The following is a 27,803-nucleotide window of genomic DNA, read 5'->3' as shown; positions in this document are numbered from 1 at the left end:
TAAGTTTACTCCAAGAAAGAGTGTGTTTGTGGCATCCTGAGGATGAAAATATCGTAATAGGGATATAGTTCAGAATCTGTGGACTCACAGGTTTATTCGAAACCTCAAAAGGCAGTATCTTTTTTGGAAATTTTAGGCATAGATTATAACCTTAAAAAAATAATTTGTTCAGGTCGAAAGGGTGGCGTATCTTATATGATTATAGCTATTGAGTTGGAACGTTTTTGTGGCAGGTTGTCATTACTTGTCTACAAATTATTATTATTGCTTATTGCCATTTTGTGCCAGTAAGGTAGTGATTCTGTTAATATGAAATGGTTTGCAAATGTGATGTACTATACGTATTTCCATTTTTCAGTGCTTTGGGTTTTCAGAGTATCTTATGCTACAATTTTTGCTTGTCTTTCACTCGTGTGCTAAACGACAGTCACAGAAGGTTAATTGACATACGTCTGCACAGCTTTAAATAAATACAGCGAAGCAGAGTGTATATAATGTGCTTTTCAAGGTCACCACGAATTATTTGGAGTATGTAACAGAACTTTCCTCGCGTCATCTCATACTTGTCTGGTTATTCCGATAACTGAGGACACAGTGTATAGTACTCGCCAAGGTCTTTACCACACATGAAAGCTCACCTCATTCACATGCATACGGCGTCTTTTTAATGGCAGAATCCGTTAGGCAGCACTCGTATCCAATCACAGAGGCTTCGTGGCGTCCACTCCACCCTACCTCATACACCGAAGAGCCAGAGAAACTAGTTTACCTGCCTATTATCGTGTAGGGCCACCGCGAACACGCAGAAGTGCCGCAACACGACGTGGCATGGATTTGACTTATGCCTGAAGTAGTGCTGGAGTGAATTAACACAATGAATTCGTAAGAGTACGAGGCGGTGGAGACCTCTTCTGAACGGCACGTTGCAATGCATCCCAGATATGCTCAGCAAAGTTCATTTCTGGGGAGTTTGGTGACCAACGGAAGTGTTTAAGCCCAGAAAAGTGTTCCTGCAGCCACTCTATAGCAATTCTGGACGCGTGGGGTGTCGCATTGTCCTGCTGGAATTGCCAAAGTCCGTCGGAATGCACAATGGACATGAATGGATGCAAGTGATCAGACAGGATGCTTACGTTCGTGTCACCTGTCAGAGTCGTGTCTCGACGTATCAGGGGTGCCATATCACTCCAACTACACACGACCCACACCATTACAGAGCCCCCACCAGCCTGAACAGTCCTTTGCTGCAATGCAGGGTCCATGGAATCATAATGTTGTCTCCATACCCGTACTCGTCCATCCGTTCGATACAATTTGTAACGAGACTCGTCCGACGAGGAAATATGTTTCCAGTCATCAACTGCCCAATGTCGGTCTTGATGGGCCCAGGCGAGGCGTAAAGCTTTGTGTCGTGCAGTCATCAAAGGTACATGAGTGGGCTTTCGGCTCCGAAAACTCATATCGATGATGTTTCGTTGAATGGTTCGCACGCTGACACTTGTTGATGGTCGAGCATTGGAATCTGCAGCAACTTGCGGAACGGTTGCACTTCTGTCACGTTGAACGATTCTCTTTAGTTGTCGTTGGTCCCGTTTCTGCAGAATCTTTTTCCGCCCGCAGCTTTGTCAGAGATTTGATGTTTTACCGGATTCCCGGTATTCACGGTACACTCGTGAAACGGTCGTACGGGAAAATCCCCACTTCATCGCCACCTCAGAGATGCTGTGCTCCATTGTTCGTACGCCGACTGAAACATCACGTTCAAACTCACTTAAATCTTGATATTATGCCATTGTAGCAGCAGTAACCGATCTAACAACTGCGCCAGACACTTATTTTCTTATAAAGGCATTGCTACCTCAGCGCCGCTTTTCTGCCTGTTTACATATCTCTGTATTTGAATACGTATACCTATACAGTTTCTTTGGCGCTTCAGTGTACGTACAATAGATTCTAACCTAACCTACTAACCTAGAGTAACCTCCTTGACACTGCCAAAAATTGAGGAACGAGACCGGACGCACTATGACCACGCTGTCTCCAATGTTATCGGGCGACCTACGGTGACAGAGTATGACGACCGTCGTCGGTGCCACTGTGAATGCAGCTTTAGGCGACTGCTGTCGTGTCGCATCGCTTTCCGCTCGCTGAGTGACGCATGTCTGCGCTCTCTCGTGACGGATGTGCGTTGCCGCAGGTACGGGACAAGTCCCACGAGTGCAGGCCACGCACAGCTCCGGGTATGGCGGTGCCTGGACGCGGATTCAGCCGCAAAAAGCAGCCGCCGCCGGATCGGATTCCTGCGACAACTGGGTTAGCGCTGCCTGCCTGGAGCCTGCTCGCGACTGCGCGGCCGTCCCGGTAGTAGACCTGAGGAACGCAGCCTCCTCGTGGGAGTGGCGCGGCCGGCGGGCTGCGACCGCGCGTTCCTGGAAGTCGCATTACCGTCGCCACTCGCAGTCACTGCTATCCGAGTTAACTGAGACGCCGCAAGAGCAATAGAGGCTAGTGCATCGGCGCGTCCTAAGTAAAATACACTAATGGCCAGTAAAATTGCTACACCACGAAATTTAACCGACGGGAAGAAGATGCTGTGACATGCAAATGATTAGCTTTTCAGAGCATTCAGACAAGGTTGGCGCCGGTGGCGATACCTACAACGTGCTGACGTGAAGAACGTTTCCAACCGATTTCTCATACACAAACAGCATTTGACCGGCACTGCCTGGGGAAACGTTGTTGTGATGCCTCGTGTAAGGAGGAGAAATGCGTACCATCACCTTTCCGACTTTGATAAAGGTCGGATTGTAGCCTATCGCGATTGCGGTTTATCGTATCGCGCCATTGCTGCTCGCGTTGGTCGCGATCCAGTGACTGTTACCAGAATATGGAATCGGTTGGTTCAGGAGGGTAATCGCAACGCCGAGCCTGGATCTCATCTGCCTCGTATCACTAGCAGTCGAGATGACAGGCATCTTATCCGCATGGCTGTAACGGATCGTGCAGCTACGTCTCGATCCCTGAGTCAATAGATGGGGACGTTTGCGAGACAACAGCCATCTGCACGAACAGTTCGACGACGTTTGCAGCATGGACTATCAGCTCGGAGACCATGGCTGCGGTTACCCTTGACGCTGCATAACAGACAGGGCGCCTGCGATGGTGTACTCAACGACGAACCTGGGTGCACGAATGACAAAACGTCATTTTTTCGGATGAATCCAGGTTCTGTTTACAGCATCATGATGGTCGCATCCGTGTTTGGCGACATCACGGTGAATGCATATTGGAAGCGTGTATTCGTCATCGCCATACTGACGTATCACCAGGCGTGATGGTATGGGGTGCCATTGGTTACACGTCTCGGTCACTTCTTGTTCGCATTGACGGCACTTTGAACAGTGGACGTTACATTTCAGATGTGTTACGAGCCGTGGCTCTACCCTTTATTCGATCCCTGCGAAACGCTACATTCAGCAAGATAATGCACGACCGCATGTTGCAGGTCCTGTACGGGCCTTTGTGGATACAGAAAATGTTCGACTGCTGCCCTGGCCAGCACATTCTCCAGATCTCTCACCAATTGAGAACGTCTGGCTAATGGTGGCCGAGCAACTGGCTTGTCACAATACGGCAGTCACTACTCTTGATGAACTGTGGTATCGTGTTGAAGCTGCATGGGCAACTGTACTTGTACACACCATCCAAGCTCTGTTTGACTCAATGCCGAGGCGTATCAAGGCCGTTATTACGGCCAGAAGCGGTTGTTCCGGGTACTGATTTCTCAGGATGTATGCACCCAAGTTGCGTGAAAATGTAATCACATGTCAGTTGTAGTATAATATATTTGTCCAATGAATACCCGTTTATCATCTGCATTTCTTGTTGGTGTAGCAATTTTAATGGCCAGTAGTGTATGACAGTAAGGGGTACATGAAAGGGAAGCAGTGGTTGAGAGGTTATGTTCATTGAGGAAGCAGTGGAGCAAACCAAGGAGAAATTTGGAAAAGGAAATTAAAATTAAGGGGACAGAATAAAATACTTTGATGTGCTGATGACTTGGTTGGTTGGTGGAGTTGGGGGAGGGGACCAAATAGCGAGGTCGTCGGTCCCACTAACGACACGGTAATTCTCTTTGAGACGGCAACGGGCTTGGACAATCAGTCGTACGGAACGGAAAAACGGTATAAGATGAATATCAACGATACTAAAACAAGCGTAATGAGATGTAGTCAAACTGAATCAGGCAATGCTGAAGGAATTAGATGACTAAATGAGGCGCTAAAAGTAGTTGATGAGTTTCACTATCTGGCCAGATATCTGATGATAACCGAACGTTGACAAGCAATATTTAAAAAAAAAGCATTTGTAAGAAAGAGAATTTTGTTGATATCGTATGTAAATATGGCTGTTAGGTGGCCTTTCCGAAGATTCGTCTGGACTGTAACCTGGGGGTGAACGATAAACTATGCAAAGAAGAGAACAGAAGCTTTCTAAATACGATGGTGATGCTACTGAAGAATGCTGAAGATTAAATGATCTAATAGCGAATGAGAAGGTACTGAATCGAATTGAGGAAAAAAGAAATTTATGGCGCAGCTTGACTTTAACGGCCAACATCAAAATGTGTCACATTAATGTTAACAACAGTGAGACAAACTTACTCGACTACGTGTCTTTTCTCTGATGATGGGTCCCTCATGTTGTCGGCCAATATTATTCACGGGTGTCGGAGCCTCTCATCGCTATAGAAGGTAATTTGAGGACTGCGCAGTATGAGACAAGATACCTCAACCTTCTGTTCATCCCGACAGCACTTCGGCGATGGGTCGCCTTTCAAGACGAAAATGCTTGAATACACCAAGCGTACATCCAGGAAACAGAAAGTAACGAGGTGCAAGGCCCTGCGATATCTGTTGACCCGAACCTGATCGTGCTTGAGACCAGTAGATGCATGCAGTGTGTCGTCGAACGAACCCTCATCGCACAGGGACGACCCCAAGAAGACAGCAGTTGAGGAGCAGCGACGGCTTAGCAGCGACGTCCCGACCACTCTGTCGACAGAATCCCGAGGGGAGTCCAAACGGTTTGAAGTGCATGCGATGGAGAGGCACTGTACATCGAAGGTCACTATGATTTCAGAGAGGCCCACTTTCGAACAAAAACACTTCAATTTGGTGATGCATTTGTGTTTTCTTTCACAGTATTTTTTATGTTTAACTTTGTAAATCTTATCTTTCATTACCTGCTCCCCTTGAATCTCAGTATGTTCTCAGATATGTAAGAGGAACAAAAATTTTTTTGGCCAGGGTTATTTGAAATAATATACAAGGTTAGATAAAGTGTAAGTGTTACAGTTTTACTTCTCTGCGGATATGTCACACAGGTGATCAACTCAAGAGAGTAGTCCGGTATCTATTACGCCACATGTACACAGAATACAAATGATATTAATCTTCGTATTTCTAACTTTTTGCCTCACGTCTTCCTAGTTAATCTACTACACAACCTGATCAAAAATACCAGGACATGCCTACGTAATGTGAAATTCACCATTAGAGGCGGGTCCACCAGTATAAAAAGAGATGGGTGGTGTTGTGTCACCGCTAGAGAAAGAGTAACAGCAGAATGGGCAGGTAACGAGAGCCCAGCGACTTCGAACGTTGGCTAGGCATGGGATGTAACCTGGGTTCCAGATTCATCGGAGACGTTTCAACCCTTCTAAAGCTGCTCAAGTCGAATGTTGATGCTATGATTAACAAAGGAAAACGGGAATTAACCACTACAGCTAAACTAAGACCAGGGAGACCTAATGTAGTGGCGGACAGGGATCGTCCAGTATTGCGGAGGGTGGTTGTAAAAAATAACGTGAAATCAGCGGTAGGAATCACTCGCGAGTTACAAACTGCGACCAGCACCCCAGCTAGCACAGTGGTTGTGCGTATGGAGCTAAAAACTAGGGTTACAATGGCCAAGCAGCTACTCATTAGTAAAAAATTTCTGTAGTCACTGTTAATCGACGCTTGAGGTTGCGTAAAGAGTGACGCCATTGGACAATGGATCACTGGAAACGAATGATTTGAAGTGATTAGTCACTTTATTCCTTGACCCAATCCGACGAAAAGGTTTGTATTTCAGAAATGCCTGGAGAATGTTATTTACCCACAATGAACGGCAGAGAAGGTGTGTTACGGTAATAGGGGGTGCTTTTTGTGTTTAGGGCGTGATCCTCTTATTGCATTTAAGAAAATGATAATCGGAGAATGATGTGAACAATTTTACAGCATTATGTACCGCTTACAGAAGAGGAACAGTTGGGAGTCGACTTTGCATTAGCGTGACAAATCACCCTGTCATAAAGCAGCATCCGTGAAGCAATGGTTTTTTGGACAATAACATTCCTGAAATGGATTTGTCTGTCCACAGTTCTGATCCGAACCCAGTGAAACACCTTTGCAATGAGTTATAACTTCGACTTCGCTCCAGCGCTGTCTTCTATGGTTTCTGCACTTATACCTCCCGAGGAGATCACGAATGTAAAATTAGAGAGATTAGAGCGCGCACGGAGGCTTTCAGACAGTCGTTCTTCCCGCGAACCATACGCGACTGGAACAGGAAAGGGAGGTAATGACAGTGGCACGTAAAGTGCCCTCCGCCACACACCGTTGGGTGGCTTGCGGAGTATCAATGTAGATGTAGATGTAGATGTAGATGAAGGAAGGACTGCCATTCCTCCACAGACACTCAGTGATTCCACTGAAAGTATTCCCAGCAGAGTTCAAACTATCACAAAGGCGAAGGGTGGACACAGCCCATATTAATGTCCGCTAATAGGTATCCGAATACTTTTTATACTTACATGGATATGGTGTCTGTTCTTTCGGACGTGTCCGAAAGAACAGACACCGTATCCATATAAGTATATAGTGCCCATGACCTTCTTCTTCTGTGCGAATGTACACATATTCCCCGAACTCTTACGGGACTTGGTAAGAATGTCTTCCACGAGTAATGAATGTGTTGGATTGGGACACTACGAATGTAGTGTGTGGACATACAAGGCGAGAATGTGAGTCTCACGGGAGGCATGCTCGAGATAGTCCCTGCAGTCGCACTACCTTCCGTGGTCTCAGTGGCTCAGCGGCAAGGTAACTCAGCGTGTTCCGTCAGGGGGGATCGCTACCCACTGTAATAAAAAAACTGAGTTGATGGATCAACGACGAACTGAAACGGGTGTCTCTTAAAGATATGAGCACTTTTAACCAAGGACGTACTGTTTCCAGGCTTTTTATTAAATCAAATCGTATAAAAAATTGATATATCCTTAATGTGCTGGTGCAGTGAAACAGGTCTAACACAAAAACCACCAAATATCCTACGTTACCTTTGGAACCTGTGTTCCATTCCAACACGGCGTCCGCTCAGTTCAGTCTGTGTCGTAGAAGGATATCTTGCATCATACTGGTTCACGTTTCGTAGCATATTTCCGAAACACGACAAGTCTTAATGCCTTTCATGCTTCGCAACATGAATTTCCGCTTTGTGACATCACCAAGTTCGTCGGCTTCATGTCCACGTCAGCTTCCACGTTCTGTGTGCGAATGGCTGTGATTGTTGCCTTCCTTCACTGTTCGGAGTATCAAAAGATGGCGACTGCACATGTTTTCCACATATTTGGCGCAAAAATGCAGAGGCTCGTAAATACGGCTACAATCGAGAAAGAAAGCATCATATTGTGGGTTAAACGACTGTAAAATTCCTGTTGCACAGACAGCGTGAAAAGCCTTCTTAATGGTTTGTGTTCGGCGTACGTGACGCTGCAAGATTTACCGTGTCAGAACTAGATCACTGTGACGAGACTAGATACATTCACATTGTATTTCCTTATTTTTGAGCAGTTGTTGAAAAGTTTAAAATTGTTAAAAGTTACGGTACATAGACAAATTTAACAGTTAATTTGGAAGATCTGCCTCTATTTGACAGCAATTCATTGCCAAATAACACTATAGGTTCTAGAAACCATTTCTACTTTTACTGTCTCTGGAGACGAATGTTCAGAAATATCGTCAAACGTTAGAAAAAAGTCGTTGATATCTTCGCATTTCGGGGGTTTCCAGATGTTGTCTTGATCTTCGTTCATAAGTGTGGTGTGATGCAGCTTCGCATAGTAGCCAAAAGTGTGTAAGGCTCTTTATCTCTGTGTAATAGCATCTGTATCCTCCAATTTTCCCTCATTACCAAATTAGCTATTCCTCAATGCCTAAGACTGAATTCTTTTAGTCAAAATGTCCCACAAATTTCTTTTCTCTTCGAATCGATTCAGGACATTTTCATTAATTGTACGATCTATCCATCTAATCCTCAGCATTCTTCTGTAGCACCGCGTTTCTAAAGATTCTATTTTCATCTTGTCTATGCTGTTTACTATCCACCTTTTACTTCTGTATAAGGCTATACTGCAGGAAAAAACTTCCAGAAAACTTTTCCTAGAATTATATTGTACTTTAATACATTTCTCTTTTGCAGAAAAACTTTCCTTTCTATTGCAAGTCTGCACTTTATATCCACTTCACTTCTGCCATCATCAGGGACAATTCAATGACAACATGAGCTCTTTCTCAAAACCCGAGTAATATCGTGTTATTTTTAAGCCACACTACAATCCCTGTTCGAATTTGCTGCAATCTGTATCTGTTGCGATCTTCACCACTTAACAAAACATTCAAAGAACAACAACGAATAGTAGTTATTATCTAAATTAGTGGTGTAAGAACAAATCTTTTCGAATCTGTGTGAATATTTGAAGGTCCTTCTAATCACGAGGTAGTTAAACAATGAAATGATGTGAAATGATCGTGTGGCACTGTTGGTCTGGAGACACCGTCTATGGTTGTTCAGCTGCCTGGCCCTAATCCAAGCCGTTTTATTTGACGCCATTTTGTCATAAAGATGAGATGAAATGATTAGTACAACATAACCACCAAGTCGCAAAGCGAATAATATCTACAAACCAGGCCGGGAATCGAACCTGAGATCGCGCGATCTAGACACAGTGACGCCAAGTACTAGACAGCGACCTGCGGGCTAGTGAAATAAAAATATTCTATTGCACTTTACATTATCATTCGAAAAGCAGCTCTTGTAAAAACGGTTCGTCTCTCTACCGTGCATTGAAGTCTCCTCTTCTGAAAGACTGCTAGCGTCCGTAAATTGATAGTAACGATATCGTTGTCGCTCCTCAGCAACATATCCCCGCGTTAAGTCTGATGTTAATAATAAATTAAAGGTTCAAAAGGATGATACGATATCATATTATTTACCAATTAATAATTTCGTTATGTTTCATGGACTCATTGGCAGGAAATTGTGTGAACTTCGTCATCTATCAATCATATAATTGTCGACGCGAAATGTCACTCAGTCGGCAAGACTCAGGGGAACGGGGAGCAACTGTGTAGATGTCCAGCGCAGCTCTGGTGGACAAGTTGGCGACTGAACTCTTCTGATAGTTGCTATAAGATATAAAACGTTGTCTTCATGAATCTGTTTTCTGAGCAACTATTCGAAGTAATTTTTACTAAAGAGATCCCGTACATTCACACACAAGTTTTCATCGCCTGACTCTCCCATTTTGTAACTGGCAACTGGAATATAATAAATGATAAGGAAATTTATCCGCAATATTTTCCAAGTTTTCTCTGCAGCACTTCGCCACTACAACTTCTGATGAAGGGGTCTGCAAAATCACCCAGTAATCATGTCTGTTCCACCTTTGATTCTGTTCCTCAAAGAGATTATTTCACATTCCGAATATGCTAAAAAATCCTACGAATTCTTTACAGCAACATGCCACCACTACTGGCGTCTGCTCTATCCTACTGATATATATTACAAACTGAATGTAAGCTGTGGTATTCACTTCCAGATTCAATAATCATTCTCTTCCTATATCACGTCGGCCTTTAGTAAACTACATTAACTCAGGAGCTTACTATGGATGCTCCATGCTAACTAATACATCATTAACATGGTAGGACGAACGTCCTGTTCTTTTTTACCATGGCTAATGTATCCTTTTCGTAAGTAATCACTTCGTGTAGTGGGAGCCTGACTTATTGAGGGAGGTTCTATAGCTCTCCACCTTATAACTGACGTCTGGATACTGCATCCGGGGTGTAAGTATCTGATTTTGGCACCCGAAACCAGACCAGGAGGCCATGGTCGATTCTGAGTACGGTCCTACAAACAGGGAAGTAGGAATAGAAGGCTAGCTGCCTTCATCGATTCAGCTATCTGTCTAATGGAACCGAGGTTGGCTTCGGAACTCAGGGAGCAGGAGTCATTCGTGCCAACGTGATCCACGATTCGCAATCGTTGGTACGCAATACGGTGTCCATTGACAGAGTCTCCTTCCCATATCGGAGGAAACTCCCTAAGACGTATACCGAATGCAAACTGTTCTTCTTACCCGATCTGCCAACTGCTTCCCTGAGCAGATCTTTCACCCACCTGACTTTGGAGCTCCGAATGGATACCAAACCGCCACCTGTGCTTGTCCGGACTTGGCAGGAAAATCGACCTCAAGCTCAACAGGATCCCGTGCTAACCCAAATGTGTTATCAACACCTGCTGCTATAGCGTATGGCCACAAGCCTGCGGCAAGTGCCCACATTCTTCCCCTGCCTAGAGATACGCGATCCCGCTACTGTCCGCTACTAATCCTGGAGTACAGACAAATTGAAAGAGATGTTGCACAGAGGAAGATGAAATGAAACTGGGACTTCCAGGTGGATCCAACGGCGCTAGAGGTGTCGTGACTTTCGGCACTGGGGCCCCGAAGTCATTTGCAACTTGGGACAGGAGCCTAAAGCCCGTCGACTGCAGCCAACGCAGATTCTAGCTGATTCCTCAGCGATCTATTCACCATGTGTCCGAACGCGCTGTCCTGGAGTACAGACAAATTGAAAGAGATGTTGCACAGAGGAAGATGAAATGAAACTGGGACTTCCAGGTGGATCCAACGGCGCTAGAGGTGTCGTGACTTTCGGCACTGGGGCCCCGAAGTCATTTGCAACTTGGGACAGGAGCCTAAAGCCCGTCGACTGCAGCCAACGCAGATTCTAGCTGATTCCTCAGCGATCTATTCACCATGTGTCCGAACGCGCTGTCCGATTTCTACTACGTAAAACTATTTAAAATTACGGAAACAAAGTGCAGCAACGAAAGCAGTCAGAGGCTATGGAGAGGGGAGGGGGGGAGTGATGAAAGAAGGTTACCTAGTCAGTCCACTGCGATTTAACACTTGTAAAGCAACCAAAACACTTAGAACAAAATTATAAACACTCTTCAACACAGATAAACACCCAAACACTACTTACTTCTTCACAAAAGCACATAAGAAAAAGATTAAAATAAATGCTTTGTACAAACTATGTTGCTATTGGGTACAAAAGTATCGTCAGAAGTGCCGCAGGGAGGTGTAATAGGACAGCTGTTATTTTCTATATACGTAAATCATCTGGCGGACAGGGTAAGCAGCAGTCTGCGACTGTTTGCTGATGATGGTATGGTGTATGGGAAGGTGTCGTCGTTGAGTCCCTAAAAGAGGTTACAAGATGACTTAGGCAAAATTTCTAGTTGGTGAGATAAATGGTAGCTAGCTCTACGTGTAGAAAAATGTAAGTTACTGCAGATGAGTAGGAAAAATAAACCCTTAATGTTCGAGTACAGCATTAGTATTGTGTAACATGACACTGTCATGTCGATTAAATATCTAGGCGTAAAGGTGCAAATCAGTATGAAATGGAATGAGCATTTAAGGATTGTAGCAGGGAAGGCGAATGGTCGACTTCGATTTATTGGGAGAATTTTGGGAAAGAGTGGTTCATTCGCGGAGGAGACAGCGCGAAGGACACTAGTGCGAGCCATTGTTGAGTATTTTTCGAGTGTTTGCGATCCACACTAGGTCTGATTAAAGGAAGACATCGAAGCAAATTAGAGGCGGGCTGCTAGGTTTGATACCGCTAGATAACAAATTCTCCCAATAAACGAAATCGACCATTCATCTTCCCTACTACAATCCTTATACGCTCATTACATTTCATGCTGCTTTGCACAGTTACGCCTAGACATTTAATCGACGTGACTGTGTCAAGTTACACACTACTAATGCTGTACTCGCAAATGTTACGGAGATGCCTCGGGAACTCAAATAGGGATCACTGAAGGAAAAGCGACGTTCTTTTCGAGGGGCGCTAGTACGAAAATTTAGAGAACCGGGAGTTGAGGCTGACTGCAGAACGATTCTACTGCCGCCAACGTACATTTCGCGTAAGTGTCCTGAAGGTAAAGTCAGAGAGATTAGGGCTTGTACGGATGCTTGTGGACAGTCGTCTCTCCCTCGCTCTGTTTGAGAGTGGAACATAGAAGGAAATGTCTAGTAGTGGTACAGATTGCCCTCCACCACGTACCGTATGGTGACTTGCGGTGCATGTATGTAGATGTACTGCGATACGACGAATGGTACTTATGAAATATCAGTTATGATGTCGAAAAAATAATGTTATATAATTTTTTTATTTAATTGTAGGAACATGTCTGCAGTCCCTGGTACGCACTGAAATCCCCGCACCCACTGATAAAGCGGAGATGGGCGAGCTGCGCCGTATTGTTTTGCATGCTCTAGTGGTGTGCTACGGAACTGTGGGGAATTTCGATGGGCACCAGGACTGTAGACACGTACCTGCAAACGAACAAAAATAACAATTAAGTAACTTTACTTTTTCGAGGTGATAATTAAAACTTTATGACTGTCCGTCTTATATGCTGCCTAAGACGTGTCGACAGCGTGTTCAGCCCATTGTACCTCGAGGGTTGCTCATAAGTAGCTACAGGGTTTCAGGAGGCTAGTGTGAGACGTAGAGAATACTGCCGCACATACCAGTTGACAGAGTTTCTCTCCAAGTTTCGATCCGTAACATGCGCTGTGGTGTAGTTACGGAGTACACCACTAATGGGCAGGCGTGTCAATACGTGTAAACATACCATGTGCTTCGTACTGTCACGTGCAACTAATTCGCACCTGTAGGTAGGCAACCCAATGAACAGATCTCCAAAACATGCTGTTGTCGTTGCGCTTCTCCGTGAGGTAGCAGGGACTTCAGTGAATTTTACACATGTGCTCTTCCACCCATATTGACGTTTGCTATGTCATAAACCCTACGTATTGAGACACGTTATCGTTTACTGTTATTGCACTGATTAACAAATCTAAATAAATGAGCAAGAAAGTATTGTACGTTAACCGGGGACCTAAAAACGACGGAGAGGCTCCGTCCCCACCGCAGCCACAGTGGTCCACAACCCCACGACGACTACCGCAGTCCACTCATTAAGATAAAACACCCCACGGGGACTGAAAGTATGCCTTGATTCGGGTGTCATACACCTATTGTATCCTCTCCTAAGTTATTTACCAAAGAAAAAAACGCCAAACCGACGTACTTTTTCAGAAATTCTTTTATTTAGATGACCAATTTCGGCATCTCATAAATGCTACCTTCGCCCGCCCGGTTAGCCGAGTGGTCTAAAGTACGGCTTTCCGGAGTGGGAAGGAGCACCTGGCGCCTGGCGCCTCGCACGAATCCGCCCGGCGCACTGTTGTCGAGGTCCGGTGAGTCGGCCAGTCTGTGGGTGTTTTTAGGCTGTTTTCCATCTGCCTCGGCGGATGCTGGCTGGTTCCCCTCATTTCGCCTCAACTACACTATGTCGGCGATCGCTGCGCAAAGAAGCTCTCCACGAACGCATACACCACCATTACTCTACCACGCAAACATAGGGGCTATACTCGTCTGGTGTCAGACGTTACCTGGGGAGGCCCACCGGGGGCCGAACCGCACAATAACCCTGGATTCGGTGTGGGGCGGCGGAAGGGTGAAGTGGACTGCGATAGTCGTCGTGGGGTTGTGGACCACTGCGGCTGCGGCGGGGACGGAGCCTCTTCGCCATTTCTAGTCCCCGGTTAACGTACAATACAATACATACAATGCTACCTTCAGGTCCCAATACAATCTGTATATAGAAAATCGGATACATCGATACAGGATTACCTGGAGTCATCAATATCTGGATACCGTGAATTATTTGTGGGGTGTGTACTTCGAAGACTTAACAGCAACTGATCACACCTGCAGTCAGAGAAAGTCTTGTGTTGAATGAACGTTGGCCTGTTGGCATCAGGATACTGTCTCATGAGACGTAACATATTAGGACACAAAGTGTCTGAGAGCTATTAGTAAAGCGAGCTGTTGCAAGTGTTTTGGAAGGTGAAATCACCGAAAGGGCTGCTGCTGATCGTTTCAATGTGCCTTCAACTATACTGCAAAGGAAATTAATATCAGTTGTAGAAAGTAACAGACATCTATCACATCTCAGATGCGGTGTTTAAAACCAGTATTTTAAGAAAATTACGAAGAAATTTTTGAAGCACAAACATGAGACAGCTGTGAGAACTTGTCGTAAGTAGTGCTTGGGAAGGTCAGTCTGTAGAGCACTTGCCCGCGAAAGCCACAGGTCCCTAATTCGAGATTCGGGCCGCTACACTGTTCTAATCTGCCGGGAAGTTACATATCAGTGCACACTCCACTGTAGAATGAAAATTTCATTCTGGATGAGGATTTAGATTCCAAGTAATGCTGCAAGCTAAGATTGAGTTCCAAAAGTTGTCTTACGATTTGGCATAAAATTTAAAACTACCTCAAAGATTTAAAAGAGAAAATCTTTATATCAAAATCTTTTGAAGAAGCACCCAAAACTGCTTTACAGAAAACCTCAGTCTACAAATGTAGTGCGTTGTGTCAAGTTCAACTGAGTACAAGTTGAAAAGTTTTTTTCACCAGGCGTTTTTTTTGTCGTCTTGTGTTTCTCATATATTTGTTTGTGAATCATAAACATTTCTTACTTATTTAATACATATATTTTGTGATCTACTCGACACTTTTCTTAACATGGTTGCGAATCAGCAACTGTATAAATCTGAAGAGGTTGAAAAATCAGCCAACCAGCTGCGAAAAAGGTTTATTAGCCCTTGACCTAGGTTTCGATATTTCTATAGAGTGGGCATTTAACAGTGGGCATTTATTCTGAAGTACGCTGAATGTAATCTGGCTGCTGTCTAAAGCCCTGGTATGTGATAATTCTTGTTTTACTACAGCCTACCATGTAATGTAACGAGACCCACTCCTTCTGAAGAAGATATTTTTAGAAACATGGAAACCTAGATCAAGGGCTAATAAATCTTTACTTTCCTAATGACTGGCTGATTTTTTGCAACCTCTTCTTAAGAAAATCTTTTCTTGCTGTTTGTCGTTTCGGCCAGAAATCTTTTTCCACAATTTACACAAAAACAAAATTCTGGTTGAGCAGCCTTACCTGATTTTTAAACAACGACAAATGTTTCATACCAATTTTGTCGTAAGCTGTCCTTCGTTCCCCTCTATCGTGTACACACATCAAAAAAAGTTTTGCATCACCTAGGGTCCCAGACTGTGGATATTCTATCACAGACACAGTCCCTTAACTGTTCAGAGATGTCATTAAACCCGCCCAAAGATGTGAAAAACCATGCATGAGCAGCGCCTATTAGACGGAGGGCATCCGACAGCCGATCAGTTCCAGTCATTCCACCAGGAAGGAGGTACACGGCACGTGATGTCTGTAGTTCAACCACGCCTAGATGGTCAATACCGCGATTCGATCGCGTCCGCGTTGTTACTTTGTGCCGAATGGCTCTCAAAAAAGGAAGTGTCCAGGCGTCTCGGAGTGAACCTAAGCGATATTGTTCGGATGAGGAGGAGATATAGAGAAACTGTCGATGACATGCCTCGCTCAGGCCGCCCAAGGGCTATTGCTGCAGTGTTGACCACTACGTACGGATTGTAGTTCGGAGGAACACTGACAGCAACGCCACCATGTTGAATAATGCTTTTCGTGCAGCCACAGGACGTCGTGTTACGACTCAAACTGTGCGCAATAGGCTGCATGATGCGAAACTTCCATCCAGACGTCCATGGCGAGGTCCATCTGTGCAACAACACCATGTAGGGTGATGCAGATGGGCCCATGCCTGATGGACCGCTCAGGATTGGCATCACGTTCTCCACACCGATAAGTGTCGCATATGCCTTCAACCAGACAATCGTCGACCTGTTTGGAGGGAACCCAGTCTTAGACACACTGTCAAGAGACTGCAGCAAGTTGGAGTCACCCTGCTATTTCGGGGTGGTATTATGTGGGGCCGACGTACGTCGCTGGTGGTTATGGAAGGCCCCGTAAGGGCTGTATGATACGTGAATGCCATCCTCCGACCGGTAGCGCAACCATATCGGCAGTATATTGCAGAGGCATTCGTCTTCATGGACGACAATTCGCGCCCCCATCGTGCACATCTTGTGAATGACTTCCTGCAGGATAACGACATCGCTCGACTAGAGTGGCCAACGTGTTCCTCAGACATGAACCCTATCGAACATGCCTGCGAACATCTCTCAGGCTGTGACTAAGCCATGTCTCCGCAATATCCTTTCTTTCAGGAGTGCAAGGTTCGCAGGAGAGCTTCTGTTAAGTTTGGAAGGTAGGAGACGAGGTACTGGCAGAAGTAAAGCTGTGAGGACGTGGCGTAAGTCGTGCTTGGGTAGATCAGTTGGTAGAGCACTTGTTGGCGAAAGGCAAATGTCCCGAGTTCGAGTCTCGGTCTGGAACACAGTTTTAATCTGTCAGGAAGTTTCATGCCTGGGATAGATTGAAAAGGGCCGTTTATGGACGACATGACCCAGCAGCCACTCCGAGGGACGTAAGCCGAATCGCCGTTCAGGAGTGGGACAATCTGGACCAACAGTGCCTTGATGAACTTGTGGCTAGTATGGCACGACGAATACAGGCATGCATCAATGCAAGAGGACGTGCTACTCGGTATAAGAGGTACCGGTGTGTACAGCAATCTGGACCACCACCTCTGAACGTCTCGCTGTATGGTGGTACAATATGCAATGTGTAATTGTCATGAGAAAAAAAAAAGGAGATGGAAATGATGTTTGTGTTGATCTCTATTACAATTTTCTGTTCAGGTTCCGGAACTCTCGGAACCGAGGCGATGCAAAACTTTTTTTGATGTGAGTAGTTTTCGCGCAGTCGGCTTCTGAAACGTCAGGAGGTACTTCTGAGTGAGCCTTTACTTGTAGAACTCAGTACGCTGCTGGCATAACACGCGGCTCGCCTCTCGCTGCAGGACGTGCGACGACAAGTCGACGTGCGCGTCGCAGGCGACGACCCCGGTGTCGGGCCGCTTCTCGCGCATGGAGACGGCGTCGGAGCTGGTGGACTGGCGCGAGCGCAACTGCATGTGCGACCCGGGCTGCGCGCACCACGGCGACTGCTGCGTCGACTCGGAGCACTTCGTGGCGAGCGAGCAGCGTCGCGGCGCCGCCACGTTCGAGTGCGTGTCGCTGCGGCGCTTCGGCGGCGTCTACATGCGCACCTCGTGCCCGCCCTCCTGGGAGGACGGGCAGTCGCGCGCGCTCTGCGAGGCGCGGGACCACCTCAGCGCCGTCGACCCCGTGGGCGGCATGCCCGTCACCAGCCGGCGCACCGCCATCACCTACCGCAACGCGCACTGCGCCCTCTGCCACGGCGACGTACAGGTGAGCCGGCCGCCCGACTCCTCTCGCTCTCCTCCCTCCACAGGCCCCGAAGCAGTCGCAAGTGTCAGAGCTAGCAGCATAAGACCAGTACGAAGGCTTTCCGGAAGTAAGGTATGATCGGTCGCGAAATGGAAACAACAGTGAAAATCAAAAATTTGTTACTTGTAACAATTAGCTACACCTTCCAGCTACTCCTTTACACATTCAAAGTCTCATCGCGTTTGCTGCCGGAACCTAAAATCAGCTCCATTCAATACACTACTGGCCATTAAAATTGCTACAACACGAAGATGACGTGCTACAGACGCGAAATTTAACCGACACGAAGACGATGCTGTGATATACAAATAATTAGCTTTTCAGAGCATTCACACAAGGTTGGCGCCGGTGGCGACACCTACAACGCGCTGACATGAGGGAAGTTTCCAACCGATTTCTCATACGCAAATTGCAGTTCACCGGCGTTGCCTCGTGAAATGTTGTTGTGATGCCTCGTGTAAGGAGGAGAAATGCGTACCATCACGTATCAAAGGTCGGATTGCAGCCTACCGTGAATGCGGTTTATCGTATCGCGACACTGATGCTCGCTTTGGTCGAGATTCAGTGACTGTTAGCAGAACATGGAATCGGTGGGTTCAGGAGTGTAATACGGAACGCCGTGCTGGATCCCAACGGCCTCGTATCACTAACAGTCGAGATGAAAGGCATCTTATCCGCATGGCTGCAACGGATCGTGCAGCCACGTCTCGATCTCTGAGTCAACGGATGGTGACGTTTGCAAGACAACAACCACAGTTCGACGGCGTTTCCAGCAGCATGGACTATCAGCTCGGAGACCATGGCTGCGGTTACCCTTGACGCTGTATTACAGACAGGAACGCCTGCGATGGTGTACTCAACGACGAACCTGGGTGCACGAAAGGTAAAACGTCATTTTTTCGGATGAATCCAGGTTCTTTTTACAGCATCAAGATGGTCGCATCCGTGTTTGGCGACATCGCGGTGAACACACATTGGAAGCGTGTATTCGTCATCGCCATAATGGTGTATGACCCGGCGTGATGGTATGGGGTGCCATTTGTTACACGTCTCGGTCACCTCTTATTCGTATTGACGGCACTTTGAACAGTGGACGTTACATTTCGGTTCTGTTACGACCCGTGGCTCTACCCTTCATTCGATCCCTGCGAAACCCTACATTTCAGCAGGATAATGCGCGACCTCATGTTGCAGGTCCTGTCGGGCCTTTCTGGATACAGGAAATGTTCGACTGCTGCACCGGCCAGCATATTCTGCAGATCTCTCAGCAATTGAAAACGTCTGGTCAATGGTGGCCGAGCAACTGGTTCCTCACAATACGCCAGTCACTACCCTTGATGAACTGTGGTATCCTGTTGAAACAGCATGGACAGCTGTATCTGTACACGCCATCCAAGCTCTGTTTGACACAATGCCCAGGCGTATCAAGGCCGTTATTACGGCCAGAGGTGGTTGTTCTGGGTACTGATTTCTCAGGATCTATGCACCCAAATTGGGTGGAAATGTAATCACATGTCAGTTCTAGTATAATCTATTTGTCCAATGCATACCCGTTTATCATCTGCATTTCCTCTTGGTGTAGCAATTTTAATGGCCAGTAGTGTATTTCAGCGAACAACTGTTCGCCATCCTCAGAAGAACGCTGCTTCTGCTGCTGAGCCCCGCTGAGAACTAATGCCAAGGCTGCCAATCGACGCCTGTATAGGCCCCAATATCGTACACGGCGCATGCGCTGCCCACATTGTTGTTGCCTTCCAAGACTCGGCAAGTGGCACCGTCCTTATGGAGCACCGGCGGCAACGATATATCGCACTCAGAGACTATTCTTTAACACTCGGACTAGCAGCACGGGAGAACGTTCTGTTTTGATGCAGGATAGTTCAGGGTTCCACTTCTTACTAAGAGGAAACCCATTGTCTCTGTTAATCAAATTATTCGCCAACTTAATTTCACTTCCCACATTACCAACACTGTTACAAAAACCGAAAGTGTTGGCAACTATCACAGTTTCATAAAATTTCGTCCCTTCCTTAAGCAATGTTCTGCTACCGTCGACTTTTCCGTCTGGTGTAGCCTCGTACGACGGCTATGTCCCATGCACCTGTCGTGAACTGTGCGAATCGAACGACCGACATAGGCCTTCCCATACTGGCAAGCCTGCCGGAGTGGCCGAGCGGTTCTAGGCGCTACAGTCCGGAACAGCGCCACCGCTACAATCGCAGGTTCGAATACTGCCTCGGGCATGGATGTGTGTGATGTCCTCAGGTTAGTTACGTTTAAGTAGTTCTAAGTTCTATGGGACTGATGACCTCAGAAGTTAAGTCCCATAGTGCTAAGAGCCGTTTGAACCATACTGGCACGGAAGTTTGTATCTACCAGGCTTCCTAAGTCCCAAATCATCTTTCACAAGGCCGAGTAGCGACCGAGTCTTGAAACGTGGATAGTACATACTCCAAAACTCCTTAAAATTTTTCTAATTTTAAACGATGTGCTCCTAGCGTAAGGAATAAAGGCCACCGATCTATTCTCCTCTTCATACACCTCCGGTGATGGTAATGATTCGGTGATGGTCCAAAAACTTCTCTACATTGTCACCGCTCCTACTTAGATACTCCTCGTAGCGTTGTACCGACTTCCCAATACCCGCGTCGTAGAAAGCAGCCGCCTGTGCTTTCCACCAATTTTGCCACGGTCGTTGTCTGTGCCAAAATCTTTTCTGCATAGCCAGCGGTCCATGTGAGCAGAGATGAAACTCAGGGGAAGCCAATTACGGGCTGTATTGTACGTGTTCAAACATTTCCCTTCGAAAACGCTGCAGGAGCATCTTCATCGCCTCTGAAGAGTGCGGCCGAGAATTGTCATGAAGAAGGAGACGTATGGCAGTTATGTTACGTGGAATTTCATGACATGAGGCGAAATCTATCACCCAACCCTCGTATTTGGCAGGAGACACTATTTCCTAAGTATCGTTTCGTGCTCACTGAGGGCTCAGAACTGTCGACAGGCGTAGTGGAGACACTGCCCAATCCATTTGTGCATAACTTCATCGAATCTTCACAGTGGTTTCCATTTCGTAACCGATCGGACCTTTCTTTCCAAATAGCCCTCGAAGAATTCTTCTTCTTCTTCTCCTTCTTCTTCTATTTCTGCTTCCATGTTTTATTTCGCATGTTTTATGGGTCGGCCCTTCTAGTCCCGTTACGCCATTCTGAAAGTATTTGCACCATTTTAGGATGCAGTTTCTATGCTTTCATCCTGTTCTTTAGGCTCCTAATCGATATATTCGGTGGGTGAAAGGGGCCTCTTCTGTCCTGGATCAAGTAATATTGTTTTCATACTGGGCGCTTAAAAAAGCACACGGATCCAAAATGACATGTGCCGAATGCAGTACCTGTTAATATGGGCCAATCGGTCCTCTCATTTCCATTTGTCTGTTACGTAGCGTAGACAACATAGATAGTGTCTCATGTGGTTGCCATGCATCCTTGTACATCCTTCGGCCCTTCTTCGCACTGTTTTGTATTTAGAGGGGAGCAACACTCCACAATTAATGTACCCAAATAGCAAGGAACACTGATAAGGTGATTAAGTGTAATGAAAAAATACAGTGGCGCAGTTTTTTGGGACGTGAGTCGCACTACTTGACTGAGTCACTTTTGCACCGGAATCTTCTTACAGGGATGACGTATCTGTGGCCATGGTCGGCAGCGAGCAGTCGGGTGCTCGAGGGAGGACCGTACGGTGGGATGGACGAAGTGAGGTGCGGTTGATGGACTGCTAGGCATAGCCGGCTAAAGCCAGGAGCGTCAACTGACGTAGAGAGCAGCCAGGCGGCGCCCTCCTGTCTGAAGGATACCAGCATGGCTTTCAGTTGCACGTGATTTCATGGAAGAGAAGTGGTGCCCGAGACTGAAGCACTGTCTAAGCCCCTACAGCGTTATATAAGTCGCTAGCGGCGAGGCTGGCTCCACGCGATATTGTGGCAGCTGCTGCAAGTCCTGTTGAAAACAACCGGGCACGTGTCCGGTGTTGCGGGACTTTTACTGTCGAGGCTCTGAGGGCAGCGTAGCTAGCGAACCTGAGCTTCGGCAACCCGCAATACACACCTGTAGGCTGGTGGTGTGTAGCAGGCAACAACCTGGGAAGCAGTACAGCGAGTCACACACACTTTCAAATTCACCTGGCTCTATTCCGACTGCGTCAAATACATTGAGGTGTCAAGTCTAGGGATAGCAGTCTACACATATGCAGATCGAGTACACAAGCTATTAGAGGGCCGTTCGTTGGCGGAGATTTTACTTGTAGTGATTCATGTGCGGTTCTACGCGCTTCAGTCCGGAACCGCGCGACTGCTACGGTCGTAGGTTCGAATCCTGCCTCATGCATGGATGTGTGTGATGTCCTTAGGTTAGTTCGGTTTAAGTAGTTCTAAGTTCTAGGGGACTGATGACCTCAGATGTTAAGTCCTATAGTGCTCAGAGCCATTTTTTGATTCATGTGACAGGGTTTCCGACATGATTGTGGCTACGCGACGGGAATTGACAGACTCTGAACGCGGAATGGTAGTTGGAGCGAGACGTATGGAACATTCCATTTCGGAAACGGTTAGAAAATTCAATATTCCGAGATGCAAAGCGTCAAGAGTGTGCCCAGAATACCAAATTTTAAGCATTACCTCTCCCGAACGCAGTGGCCGACGGCCGTAACTTAAAGACCGAAAACAGTGGCGTTTGCGTAGAGTTGACAAGTAACACTGCGTGAAATTACCGCAGAAACCAATGAGGGACGTATGACGGACGTGCATTTGTTATGACAGTGAGGCGAAATTTGGCTATGCCGGCAGACAACCGACGTGACTGTCTTTGCCAATAGCACGACATCGCCTGCAGCGTCTTTCCTGGGCTCGTGACCATATCGTTTGGACTATAGACGATTCGAAAACCGTGGCCTGGTCATAAGAGTCCCAATTTCAGATGTAAAGAGCTGATGGTAGGGTTCGACTGTGGCACAGTCCCCATGAAGCCATGGATCCAAGTTGTCAACAAGGCACTATGCAAGATGGGTGTGACTCCATAATTGTGTGGGCTCTGCTTACATGGAATGGACTGGGTACTGTGGTTCAACTGAACCGATCATTGACAAGAAGTAGTTATCTACTTGGAGATCATTTGGAGCCATCTGTAGACTTCATCTTCTCAAACAACGATGGAATTTTTATGGATGACAATGCGCCATGTCACCGGGCCACCGTTATTTGCCATTGATCTGAACATTCTGTACAGTCCGATCGAATGATTTGGCCACCCGAATCGCTTGACATGAATCCCATCGAACATTTATGGGACGTAGTCGAAAGGTCAGTTCATGCTCTAAGTCCTGCACTAGAAACACTTTCGCAGTTATGGGCGCCTGTGGAGACATAACGGTTCAATATTTGTGCAGGGGACTTCCAACGACTTGTTGGGTCCATGCCACATCGAGTTGCTGCACTACGCCAGGGGAAAGGAGAGCAGGTATCCTACAATTTTTGTCACCTCCGTGTATAGGCAGGCTGCATGTTGTTACCACATCCTTCGGCCCTTCTTCTCAAGTTTGAACATTTTTGTTAGGTGACTGTAAACAGCCGTTAAATAACTGACCATTAGCTGTTTTATTGAAAACCTTAGGCATCAGCTGTTTCTGTCTTAGACAATCATCAACGGACACCTATTCAAACGTACAAACACAGACAAATAAAGTACACAGAAATTTATAAAGGAATTAGAAAGAGCAACAAAAGGAAGGTGAATACTCACAACGTTAAACAATTTCGAGTAAATACCTAGCTCATGTCGTTATCTAACAGCGGATACATCTCAGGAGTTATAATATGTAATAAATTTCAGTATAGAAAGTTCTACACAGGACATTTACGGGCGAACTCAATAGTGACTTCAGTTAATAGAGCAGTATATACAACTACTGAAAAGGCTACAAACGTATGTACCAACATGGTACAAACTCTGAAGAGTTGGTCGAAGACCATCAGTAAATTTTTTCATGATATTGTATAAAGCATATCAATCATGAGTTAGAAACTGATTGAAGGAAGTGATTATGTTTGGCGTTTTTGGTGGTTTCTCATGTAAACAGAAAGTGGTAAACGAAGTTGCCCTTACAAAGATAAAGAAACATCCATCCTAGAGGAGCAAGGTACAAATTTCTGCAATATGCACATGGTAAACAGTAGCAAAATGGTTGCATAATAATACATGAGATCTGTAAAAACTACATCAATCGCAACATAAACATAATGTAAATGATGTTCATAGCATAAAATAGGTTAAAAAATGAAACACATAAAATAGGTGCAAATTGTCAGATACCATTCATTTACATCTTAGTTACATACATAGTCGTTACCTTATGGTAATGGTTTATTAATGTAACTAGAATTTAAATAAAAGGTAGCTCACAATTTGTAACTATTTTCAAGCACTTTATTTTTAAATCTACTTTATGTTATGAATACTATTTACATTGCGTTTATTTTGTGAAATATGTTCATTTTTATACACCTCATGCAATATTACACAATGATTATCCTGCTGTTTAGCATTTGTGTGTTGCAGAAATTTGTACCTTGTTCCTGTAGGATGGATGTTTCTCTGTCATTGTAATGGAAACTTCGTTTTTTTCCACTTTCTGTTTAAATGAGAACCTACCAAAGAAGATGGCCGAAGATAATCACATCTCCTCCAATCAGTTGTTAACTCATAATCGATATATTTTATATCATATCATGAAAAGGTTTTGTGAATGTCTCCGACCTACAGGATGGTACTTACGTCTCTAGCCTTCTCAATAGTGTCTATACTGTACTATTAACTGATGTCAGTATTGAGTGCGCCCTTAAATATCCTGTATAGAACTTACTATACTGGAATTTATTGCATATTACAACCGCTGAGATGCATGCACTATCAAATAATGACTAAGAGATGTACAGGGTGATTATAATTTAAGTTAAACTTTAAAAACTGGTCTTAATGACGTCAAATTGCAACGGAATATTATCGGAGAAGAGGGAAAACGCATGGCAGAAGAAAAAAAATAGTGTGAAAATTGATCGATAGATGGCGCTGCATGTGTCATAATACGCAAATGAAAACACCTCTCATGCGCACGACCCACTGAAGTTGGTATAAACACGTCGCGCATACGGCTTTTCCTTCTTTCGCGTTTGCGACATTCGCCATGACTGTCTCAATGCAGGATCGCGCTCTCCTTATAAAGCTGTATTACAAGAATGATCACTATGCACATGTCGCTCTGCAGAAGTTCCCGACACTTTGAAAAAAAAAGGCGTTGGTCCAATGACTGCCGCAGGTCCGGAGAAAATGATTCGGAAATTCGGAAATTAGAAAAGACGTGTTCTTTTGGTGTGCAACCTGGTAGAGGGAGGAAACGAACTGATTCGGCGTCAGTGGAAGCAGTGGCCACAGAAATGCGAGGGGAGACAAAAAAAAATGGTTCAAATGGCTCTGAGCACTATGGGACTTAACTTCTAAGGTCATCAGTCCCCTAGAACTTAGAACTACTTAAACCTAACTAACCTAAGGACATCACACACATCCATGCCCGAGGCAGGATTCGAACCCACGACCGTAGCGGTCACGCGGTTCCAGTCTGTAGCGTCTTTAACCGCTTGGCCACACCGGCCGGCCGGGGGGGGGGGGGGGGGGGCGAATTGTGGTGTGCAAATGTGAAATGCACCGAGAATTGTCCGAACACTGGACATACCCGTGAGCACGATGCGTAAAATCCTACGAAACATCCTTTGCTATCCATTCAAAATTACCCATATGCACGAGTTGTTTCTTGTTGACCTGCCAGCAAGAGAGACCTTTGCTTTAAAATTTCTTGCTCGGATGGAAGAGGGAAATGATCGGCAGTGGAAGTTTTTGTGGACAGACGAAGCCCACGTCCATCTGACAGGAAAAGACAATACACAGAATTGTCGAATATGGGCTACGGAAAATCCACACGCAAATCAACCAGCACCACTTTATCCTAAAAAGGTCACTGTGTTGTGCGGGTTTACGGCATCATTTATCATAGGGCCATATTTTTTGGGAGAGACAGCCGCTTCCGGTCCTGTTACCTGTACCGTCACTGGTAAGCGTTATGAGTGTCTTCTGGACAATCACGTCATTCCAGCTCTCTAACAGCGTAGGTGTGTGGATGGGATCATTTCTCTGCAAATGGCGCACCTCTGCACATTGCAAATCCAGTTAAGCAGCTGCTGAAGTGCCATTTCGGAAATGCTAGAATTATCAGCCCGCGTTTCCCTACAGCCTGGCCGTCCTGATCACCTGACCTTAGTCCGTGTGACTTCTGGCTGTGGGGCTATCTGTAAGATGTTGTGTTCTGTGTTCGGACTGCGAACTTGGCTGCATTGAAGGCACGCACTATGCAACACATTCTGAACCTGACCAGTTGTGGAACATGCTGTTTCTCGATTTCAACTTGTTGCAGGAAACGGTGGACAGCACATTGAACATGTTTTGCACCAGTCACACGGAAATTAATAATCCTATTTGATTTGGATTTATGATTTTTATGCGGTTTTTGGCCTCAGGACATTTAAAAACCGATGTGATTGATGCTTTTTATGCGGGTTTTTGACCTCAGGACAATTAAAAACCGATTTTGCCCATCTGATGTGATGTGGCCTTGCCGTGGTGGATGGGCTTACGTAACTAACAGTATCACACCTGTACACCCATGCACACTGAGTAGTACAGTTTGTTTAAAGTCAAACGTACACCTTAGGCATTGTTGTACGATTCATTTGTCATTTGTTGTCGACCACTACTAAATTATGATGCTCACAGCACCATCTACTGCTACATTTTGTAACTATTTAGTTTTGTTCTACCATACGTTTTCCCCCTTCTCCGATAATATTCCGTTGCAATTTGACGTCATTCTGATCAGTGGTGTTATTTCTGCAGTGGTTTGAAAGTTTAACTTTAATTGTAATCACTCTGTATTTACTTCCTCTAATGACCTCGATGTGGACGGGACGTTAAACTCAGTATTTACTCGAGCTGTTTATAACCTTGTAAGTATTCACGTTCGTTTTGCACTTCTTTGTAATTTTTTAACATATTTCTACTATATTTATCTATGTTTGTAACTTTGGACAGATATCCGTTGATAGTATAAGACCGAAACCGGTTGATGCTTAAATTTTCAGTAGTACAGCTGATCGTCAAGCATTTCATCAAGCTCTTCATAATTTTTTTATTAGTGATCGAGGGGAACAGGATGCTAAAATTCATGTTCCCAGGCAGCAAAGAACAATTATACGATTATTAAGTCTAATATTAAAAAAACAAAACACTAGCACAGTTTCTTGGAATGTGAGTCGAACTACTTGGATCAGATCGAAAACTCAGTCAGTACTACTGCGCTGGTATGTTCTTAAAGGGATGAGGTCCGTGTGGCGGTTATCGGCAGTGAGGGGTTAATTACTCGTGGATGGACGAAGTCCGTGAGACCGTGATCGACAGCGACCAGTGGGATTCCCGATGATGGACGCTGCAGTACGATGCTCCTCGTTCAGCTCTACGATGCGAACTCCAATTGATGGGCTGCTAGGTGCGACTGGCGTTAATCCCGGTGTATGAATTGGCTGTAGACACAGACAAAGATTACTCTGTGCTGTAGAGTAGCCGGATGGTGGCCTAAATACCCTCCTGTCGAAAGGATACCTGCACGGCGTTCAGCGGCACAGGATTTCATGAAAGAGAAATGGTGTCCGTGGTTGCAGCACCGTCTACTGTGATAATCGAGCCACTAGTGGCGAAGCTGGTGTCACGTGGTGTCGTAGCAGCTGCTGGAGGGCCGATCTAAACCAACCCGGCGTGTTTCTACTGTCGCGGGACTGTTCCCGTCTGTCTCCTGAGGGTAGCGTAGCTAGCGAACGTGAGTTGCGGCAACCCGCAATACACGCCTGTATGGCGTGTCACAGGCAGCAGCCTGGGGAGATACAGTAGTTACACCTGGCTTCATTCGGATTGC

General features: G+C 45.7%; 1 protein-coding gene across 1 annotated transcript in view; it reads left to right on the top strand.

The window, feature by feature from the left end:
- LOC124776929 overlaps positions 1–27,803 on the top strand; it is a 521,086-nt gene that overhangs the window by 364,381 nt on the left and 128,902 nt on the right. Inside the window, exon 4 of the mRNA XM_047252187.1 lies at positions 17,285–17,696. Coding sequence (XP_047108143.1) covers positions 17,285–17,696 — 412 coding nt within the window. The remainder of the gene's footprint in view (positions 1–17,284; positions 17,697–27,803) is intronic.

This window comes from Schistocerca piceifrons, chromosome 1 (genome assembly GCF_021461385.2).
Source record: "Schistocerca piceifrons isolate TAMUIC-IGC-003096 chromosome 1, iqSchPice1.1, whole genome shotgun sequence".
Classification (NCBI taxonomy): Eukaryota; Metazoa; Arthropoda; class Insecta; order Orthoptera; family Acrididae; genus Schistocerca; species Schistocerca piceifrons.
Note: the sequence above shows the minus strand (reverse complement) of the source record. Positions and strands in the feature narration are given on the sequence as shown.